Source organism: Pyxicephalus adspersus, chromosome 1 (assembly GCF_032062135.1).
Source record: "Pyxicephalus adspersus chromosome 1, UCB_Pads_2.0, whole genome shotgun sequence".
Taxonomy (NCBI): Eukaryota; Metazoa; Chordata; class Amphibia; order Anura; family Pyxicephalidae; genus Pyxicephalus; species Pyxicephalus adspersus.
Window position 1 is genome coordinate 62,195,594 of NC_092858.1, and position 9,602 is coordinate 62,205,195.

Here is a 9,602-nt window from a genome sequence, read left to right on the forward strand (position 1 = left end):
AGGTTTACAAAATAGTGCTAGGTCTTACTTTCGGGGTAGGTCTTATTTTCGGGGAAACACGGTAGCTATATGTCCATGCATGACCGGATTAGGTTGTTTATAAATCTAAATGAATGAAGTGTGCATGACCTTTAGTCAACATTTTAGGTCAACAAACCTCTTTGGCTTGTTACATATCAGGCCTTTAAACACAATTAGGATTTGCCCAACTATATATGTACCTAAGAATATTCTGTCTCCTAAACAAAGCTGAGCATTTAAAACATGAGCAAGGAACAAGAAAAGGGCAGCTTTAGCAGATGGCCCAAATAACCTGATCTGATCATCAACTGGTAGGATAACATGCCTACATTTTACAATACTATACATGTTACTACACTATAACACATCCTCAAAATTAAATGCTATTTAAATTATTAAATCACAACAGTAACACCAGAGAAATTTGACATTCCAACATGCTACAAGGCCAGGATATTGGTTTGCTATGCAGAAATACGGCGTGCATCCTTTGACCTGCTAAATATTTCTCATCCACTAACCTCCCCACCAGTGTTAATCATTTGTAATAATGTATCCCCTCTTGTCTAGTACATTTATCACCAGAGCTTGATTTGTTTCTAACATTTTGCAAAGTCAATTGCACTGTGCTCTCAAAAAAAAAAATCACTACCTGGATAATGTAAGTGAGCTATGTGATTATACTGCACTTTTAAAGGAACTGAGCTTAGAAAAAATGATATTCCAAGTCAATGAGTTTCAAAGTGTCAGCGAAGATAAAACAGTCAAGTATGAACCGGTAAATGTGTTACTGGCCTCCGCTCTGTTGTTCCTGAGAAAGCATTGGCGATTTTGCATAGGTTAATTATTTGCACTTTATGCATAAATGATCATATTTGAAGATAATTTTGCTCTGCTCCCTTCACACTCTGCTGATAGGTACTAATGACAGTATATTCCTGTAACATTTCTCAAAAATAAAAAGCTTTACTAGGGCAAAAAACAAACCTTTAATGAGAGTAAGTAATTGCTGTGGCTCTTGAAATTCCACAATCTTAAAACTGTTATATATTTGTGACTTGTTAATACATTTATACAAATAGTAATTAAACTGTAAAAGATGCGGTAACCCCTAGAGACCAATCAAGTGTCACACACACATTTCATGTGTTTAGAATATTAGTAATAATGAGAATAGAATACTGAGTTCAAACTCTTTGCATATTACTTGGTGAAATGACCTCTGTAGTCATCCATAGTTAGCTAATTATTACAAAATTTGGCATATTTGTACTATGAAGGACTGTAAAGAATTTTATTGACCTGAAATATACAGCTCCACATCTAGTTATATAACATGCAGTAAGCCCCAGACAGTAAACCGCAGATGTGTTTTGCGTGCAATATCATTGATTAGACAGGGTCAGATGTCCCGTTCAGTCAATATTTTTACTTTACAGATAAACCAAAGTCACTCTCCTAATATATTGATTTCTTTTAGCAACATTACCTTACTATTACTGTAATTTACAGGATCTCCCAGCCCCCTGAGGAAGCCCCACGGGTCGAAACACGTCGGGCAGGGATAGCGCACCTTTCCATTCATTGAAACTGCTGAACTTTTTAACGCAATATTGTTTTTATAGTAGAATAGTACCCCTATGTTGAGCTGGGACTAGCATAGGAGGTCTCTGTCTAGCATTTAGGATACTCAAATACTAATGAAGTTAAAATTTTATTATATAGCTTACCTGGTCCCACAAAAGCCTGTCTTTTCTTTCTCTTCCTCAAAAATTATTTCCCATTGTATTCACAGGCTGGGCCTTTGAGAGTTAGCTCTTTTTGGAAACAATACTGTCCCTATACTACTCCTCTTGGTGTCACCACCTGTTTCTCTCTACAGATAAACCAACACTGACAGATCCTGCCCATTTATCTCACCTTCCTACTCAATTTACATTAATATGTATGCGTGTGTAGGGGTTTATTTTAATGAACAAATTTAACGATAGTACTGGCGCTTCTATTTACCCTCCTGTAAAGATACATAATGTTTGGGATCCCTCTTCTCATCTTCTGTGCTCTCCTATTGTTTGTAAATTATGTAGTGGCCTTACTAGCTAATCAGAAGGTGAGATTGGGGGTATGGGCATGGCAACATATCAACCATGAGTACAGTGTGCAGAGAGTAAACAATGGTGGTCATTTTTTAAGGGGAGATAGGAAAAGATATGTAAGAACTCTTTCCAATAGACCTAGTTAGATCATTACTGATACCTATTAATAATAAAAAGAAGGTATGGTGGTTTGGTATGCAATAGGCCTAATTTTTTAAAGCTCTCCAAGACTGGAGATGATTAACTATCATGGATAGTCTATCGTCTCTGGGACCCTGGGTGATCCAGCAAACCTAGGATGGATTTCTAAAAAATACTTTGGTCTTAGTTGACAAAAGTTTTCAATCCTGGTCCTTTATAGGTTTGTTGGGTCACCCAGGTTTTCCCATGATTGTCTATGCACCCATCTTGGAGAACATTTTTTTAAGTCAGGCCTGTTATCGCCATATAAACGGGTAAAAACATTTTTCTACTTGGTCATCTGAATATGATATGCTGAGTATAATTATTGTGTACTTTCAGTCATCTTCCAGGCTTAACTGCACAAATTTTCCAAATTGTCTTTACCTGCTTTACCAAGCTCAGTAGCTTATGCTGAATTTTCTTGACAACTAAATAAATGAGAGGAACACCTCGTCCCAGCACCACATTGTCTGATCTTTTCAGATGGCCCTGTCAGATATTTTACCCAGAGAGTCTAAGATCAAGACAAACAGTTTTTTTTCTCTTCTGTAAGCTTGCATTCTAGGATAAATGTCTAGTTATTTCAAAAATTAAAACATTTATTTATATAAAATGGGCTATTACAACTTCCATGTTACTGTAAAAATAAGACTTCTAAAACAAATCATATTGTTTTAGGAAGATAATAAAAGGAATAGGATATGGAATAGATAAATTTTGCTAATGTGTACATGTACTGTTTTGGATCCTGTAAACCAAAGTTCCTTCTAACACACATCAGGATTTTTTTTTTACTGAAGTCAGTAGAATTGGTGTAGTAAATGACAGCAATTGTAATATCATAATGTTAGTAATTTTGTACTAATTTTAATCAAATAATCACATACAAACAAAATTGCTTTGTTATTTAATTCATTTTCATAGAGCTTTGTGGTTAAGTGAAAAATACACTATTATTGTAAATCACCCCCAGTGCATCAGATAAATTCTAGTAGGTGAAAGTGACAGCATTATGAGAATGTGTCAGATAAAAAAATGGAGCTTTAAAGAAGTGCAAAGATTTGTGCAGGGTTTTGTGTTGCCCATGGGTTTGTACTAGCATCTAAAATCAAGTAGAAGTTAATATTAACAAGAAATATTTTAATAGGAAAAATTACAGTTACTCTTGATAAAACTTACCAATGGTGTCATAGGGTATAACAATAGAATCTGAATCGACCCATTTTTTTGAGTACAAGAAAAGACATAGAGGCATCATGCCCAGCGCAAACAATGTAGAGCAGGTAGTCATACTTAAACTGTCAATAAAAAAAAAATAAAATATGTTAAAGCTTGCATCTTGTAAGGTAGAAACAGTCAACAGCCAAGACATAACCATTTAATATGGTGTCAATATCTTCTAGAGTAGCACAGTACAGAAAATGCAGTACCTTGTACCAGTGAAATATGGCTGCATTAAATGGAAATCTGCTAGCTATGGGTCATAGTCTTCAGGAAAACTTTCATAAACTATCTGTTTCACATAAATGAAGTCATTTATAAAAATTAGTAAGATAATGCAGGAACATGATATCATTTTTATTTTTGTGTCTCCAACAAAGACTATTAATGCAACAATGTGTCAAACCAAGGATAGCCTACCTTTCTACCTTCAAAAGGCACAAACTGCTAGATAGAAATCTATCTCTTGAATGATAACGGAGAATAGGTTTGTATTGTTAAATTTGAATACATTGCGGCCTATTTATAAACAAATGTTTGATATTACACTTTACACTCTATTTATGCCTCTTTGGAGTGTTTTTTTTTACGTGTTTTCAACACAGTTATACACTGGAGACAGACTGCTGAACTTCAGAGATTCAAGCTCTGTATTTATAGAAAATATTTTTTTTCAAGCAAATACTGATGCTAATGTCATTTTGCCATATTACTTATGCACTTTTTGTAAGTGTGGGGTATTTCACTAAAGCACAGCAGCCTTTATAGCGGGCAGTAAAATATATATAGGAATTTGCCTTTAGGTATATGTAGACAAGAAATATTGTGGTAAAGGGATATTTCGTGTTGACTTATCTACCTATCAGTTCTTTGTGAAATCTGCTATGATATAAACATCTTAAAACTGATAATGTAGAGATGGTAAAAATGCATTTATCACAAATGGTTACCACAAATGTTATCTAAGGAGATAAAAAAAGTTGATAAGCTCTTTTATTCAGAATGAAAAAAGGAATGTGTGTTATCCCTATTATGATACAGAATGGTAAAATAAGCTTCTCACCTTGTTTGGTTTCCAGCTTTAACCTGCTTTTAATAACACTGCACAAAACACACGAGTGCTCAGGTTGCACTCATGGAAATTTGAAAGAGTGATAAAACTGTTGTCAAAGGTGAAAGCCAGTTGAAGAGGAAATAATATAGTAGTTTTGATTGGCTAAATTGAAAAAATGATATTGATAATAACCAGAATAAATGTGGGAATAAAATCAGTTTAATCAGTATTAAAACTGTCTTTTTATTTTGCCTAGTTTTGATTTTTTAATTAAGCTAATTCTGGTGGGTGACTTGGATGAAAGATTGGTAGATTCCTTAGTTTCTAGTGATACTTATTACTGTATTTGTGATAATCAGTGGTTAAAAGTGATTGAAATTAAATGAAAATTGCTCTGTGTCTAGGAAGTTTGAGGGCTAACATGCCATTCCCATTTGTTTTAAAGTTAAGAGCGTGTAGAAGAAGGTTGATCAGCACTTGGCTGGTGTTCCTCCACCATGTAAACTGTCTGAACATGTGCATGTGATGCAAAAAAATTGTAGTAGCTGAATAATGCTCCAAAAATCATTAACAAATAGTAATATATTGTTACACATATGGTACAATTGGCTCTTTATGGTGTAGGCTACTGAACTAGCTATCTGTAGCATTCAGTAACATGAAAATCTTAGAGCATTGTGTTATTATGAGACAATAACTGCTACTATGTGATACTTGTGTAGTTTACACCTTACAGGGCAATTAATCCCATAGTAGAAATTGATCTTCAAGAGTTTAATAGCTAGTGGATTTAATAGCACTATTAGATTACTGATCTCTCTTGTGTACCCCTAGCATTTACTTGGTTTTCTGTTGTGCTTTCTAAACAAACCTAGGAGGACAATAGGGCTTTCTGTGGAATGGCAGACTATTATGTTGCCTAAAATAGCAATGAACATAAGTATGATTATGTATGCTTCTTAGGAAGTGACTGAAAAATACACATTCACAATTCACAATATTAGTATAAGAATATTATCCAAAGGTGCATACTGTGATATGTGTGCCTAAGTATCCAAATAAATATACACATCAGTGCACAATCAGATATTACAAACCTATAAATTTGATATAGGCCTTTTTTTCTACACAATTTTCAATTAGGCTTTAGATCATTATTAATACTACAAAGAGCAAAGGGTGTTAATCATAAAAATGTGTTGATGGTCATAAATCCTGAGATAATACAATCTACTATTACTACTAAAATTATAAAAAAATATTTATTATGCAGTAAATGTGTCAGTCACAGTAATGTAAAAAACATATACCAGGAAGATGCACCTGCAGTGAATGTTCGGTGGATGTCCCATTCACTGTTTTTTAAATGTACCCCCTGTTTTTTTATGGAAGACATGGAAAGAATGAAACCAAAGCTCACATATGGTGGGGAATTTCCCCACCAGGGTAAAGACAGCAGTACACACCTTGAAAAAGTTGTAACCTATACTAACTCTATTAAAAACTAAAAAAGCTAGATTTCAAAAGTTTACTTGCAAAGTAAATATGTTGCGTACAGGTATTCATTTATATAATATAATAAATAAAAGCATGGTAACTTTTTTTGTTTTTTCCCTACACTCATGACACATGCACTAGTCAGTGTAAAGCTTGGCTATATTTTCAGAACTGCTGGGAATAGATTTAGATGCCAGGGGCAGTGTTACATCAATACTGATTGTCCAATGGCGGAAAGGATCGTGGTGGACCTGGAAGACTCTGTGACAAAGAAGGCGGCTTCTGAGGTTACAGTGATGACAAGATCCTGGACCTTCTGGACATCCTTGGAGCAGGATGTAAAAAAAGTTAAGTGTGTCCCATAATAATATGGTAAAGCTCACCAACCATCAACAATTAGTTCTGCTTTAAATTAAATTTAGTCCTGAAAAAAACAGACAATTACAAGTTTTTTGTTCTTTGTGAGTTGTCACTTTTATTTAATGTCTGCATTTTATTTCTGTAGAACACAAACATAAATCAATGAGACTACAACGGTGCATTTTTGGCACAAGGATAATTCAAGGATGGCAAAAAGGGGTTTTATATTGCTCAGGAACCATTTAAAGTCCAGGCAAGTTAAATGCCACCAAGACTGACATGGCCTTTTTCTTTAGAATAAATCTTTCATTCATTTTATGTAGTTGGGAGAGTAAGTCTGCTTCTGTAGCAGAGCTGAGAATAGAGTTTACTAATGCTGTGTCTGAGAGATACCTGAAATCATCATTTCATACCTGAATTATTTGGATGTAATTCCATTTGCATGGAAATTCTCAGGAATGCTTTAGAAATAGAGTAATTCATAACTATATATTCTAAACAAAGCAAGCACTTATATACATGAAAATGTAAACTGTATTCCTCCAAATATATAACAATATCAATACAGGTGCCTATTGTCTTACCTTAAATCCATGTCTCCATCCACCCAGTATGACAAAATATTGGAGCCAGTTCCTCCTGGACAACATCCCATGATAAGCACCACCACAGCTTGAACTGGTAGGACATTAAATAGATTTGCCAGTGTAAAACCTGCAATCGGCATTATTCCAAATTGACAGAGAAAGCCTACTATGATGCCCCATGGATATCTTATATGAGCCCAAAATTTCTTAAACTCCACACTGCAGCCCAAGGAAAACATGACCAGTGCCAACAGTGTTGTGATAGAAGTACTCAAGACGGTGTTAAGTATCCTGTTGAAGTTGTCAGGGGGCATCAAGCAGGACACACCATTGCATATAGTGGCATTTTCCAAACAAGTATTATTTCCCATTGATTGACTCATGGCTACTTTACGTTTGGTATATGTACTATGCTATGATATAAATGTGCTGAACGATCACTCCATCTGGTGCTGAAAACAATCTGAGACTAAGGAATTAGCTGCTATATATACATTTAAAATGTAGTAAACAATGACAGACGTGATTTATAAGGTCAGTATTCCATGTGGCATCAAGTAAAACAAGAAATGCAAGAGTTCAGTGATGGAATCCTTTAAATGTATTTGAAGTAACATTTTACAAGAGCCCCAGTTTAATTATTGATGGTGCCTCGCTCATGTGAGCGTAGGTGTGTCCATTTTGATGGGTAACCTTCAAACCGCTATTTTGCCAGAAGCCAGCTTTCTGCATATATTTTTTTTTGTTGGCAGCTTCTGTGCATGATAACAGTTACATAACTTTTTTAACTTTTTTAGATTTATGTGAGCTGTCCAGTAAAGCAAGCTGCATTTTTATGGTTCAGTGAACTGATGTAAATATTATTTTGTTTTTAAAAAGGAACAAGGTGCCTTATATCATTGCTTTCATGCTTAATGAAATGTTTTTTTTTTCTTTTTACTAGTTTTTTAAAGTAATTCTATTTGTTATTCATTATTCTCTGCATTTTCTTTGCAGTGATAGTAGTTGACATTGCCCCACTAATATTCCATCTAAAGATCATTATGAAATAGGTAGACCAGACCTAATACCAAATAGGTAGAGTAGACCATATAAAAACTTGAGCCCTTTACCAAAACATTTTAATTTTGTATAATACATATACCGTTTTTGTATCCTATCTTAGTATGAAGATAAAGAAAGCTGTTTCTATTGTAAGTTTCACATATTTAGGCTTTCACAGGCTTTTGCACAGTATACACTAGAATGGCTTTTCCTGACCCTTTTAACCTAGTGGAATTCTTGAAATAAATATGAAAACTTGGGAAACCCCTTTTAAATGCAATTCATCTGAGTTGTTTAGTGCAGCACAGTGATTTAGAGGTTAGCATTCTGGCCTTTGCAGCACTTGTTCCTTAGTTTGAATCTCAGCCAGGACACTATCTGCATGGAGTTTGCATGTGTTTGCGGGGGTTTCCTCTCACATTCCAAAAACATGCAGTTAGGTTAATTGGCTTCCCCCCCAAAAAAATGACCTTAGATTGTATTAAAGACATATGACTAAAGTAGGGGCATTAGATTGTGAGCCTTTTTGAGGGGAGCTGAAGACATGACTATGGATTTTGTAATGCTCTGTGTAATGTTGGCGCTATATAAATACTGTGTAATAATAATACATGCCACCCTTAAGACACCTAAAAAGATCATTGGTTTCATGCCACTGGCTCTGCCAAATGATGTTTGTCCAGTGACTATGCAGACACTATAAAAAGGAAGGCCAATCAGATCAAGGAACCTCTAGGGAAACCTTGAGGAACATCAGGGTTCTACATAACCCTAGTTTGAGAATTGTTACTCTTGTTAGAAATCGTTAGAAAATGGTAAAGTATTGTAAGTAGATAATTTCCCACAGCTCCCTTAACTTATCTGAATTATTATTGTACAAATAAATATGAATGTACTTAAGATATTAATAGAGGTGGCCAAGTTGGATTAACTTGTATTTCTATTCTGGCAACTGGAGTTTCCTAACAAAATATATACATGTGAGATATTAGGTTTTAGCCAGTGTAATAACATAAAATGTGTTATGAATCTCTCCTATCCCTGTGATTATTCAAAATAAAACGTGTGGTCTACCAATGCCAAGGCATGGTGGGGGCACACAATACTGCCAACTTGAGTCCCTTATTACTAGTACTTTTCTTTTTGTGGTAGAAATCCAGTTGCTCATTGGTACCTATGGTGTAGTCAGCAGTCCTGGACTAAGGTTGATTTTACCTAAATGTTTTTATTTAGTTTTAGATAGAGAAGAAGTCATATATTTTTTTCTGTTTTTTTTTTAAGTTAGGCTTTAATACAGCTGACAGCAGTCCCTTGAAGGGTTAGTTGATTTAAGAACTAGAAAGAAACTAGAACAACTGCAGTCACCCTGCTGCTACTGTATTTAAGCTGCCTGTATACACCGAATGTTAAAATTACACTTTTCCTACCTCAAATATGTAAAGATTAACAGGGAGCATCAAAGCTAAGTGGAAATAGTTATTCATTTTACAAGTGTGTTAAACCATTACAAAAATGTTTTCACAAAAATCTCCCTCTTAA

General features: G+C 34.7%; 1 protein-coding gene across 1 annotated transcript in view; it reads right to left on the reverse strand.

The window, feature by feature from the left end:
- SLC10A2 (solute carrier family 10 member 2) overlaps nt 1–7,545 on the reverse strand; it is a 12,698-nt gene extending 5,153 nt beyond the window's left edge. Inside the window, exons 1-2 of the mRNA XM_072411828.1 lie at nt 7,017–7,545; nt 3,480–3,598 (exon numbers count right to left, since the gene is read on the reverse strand). Of these exons, the coding sequence (XP_072267929.1) occupies nt 3,480–3,598; nt 7,017–7,402 (505 nt within the window). The 5' untranslated portion in view covers nt 7,403–7,545. The remainder of the gene's footprint in view (nt 1–3,479; nt 3,599–7,016) is intronic.
- Nucleotides 7,546–9,602: the final 2,057 nt, after the last annotated feature.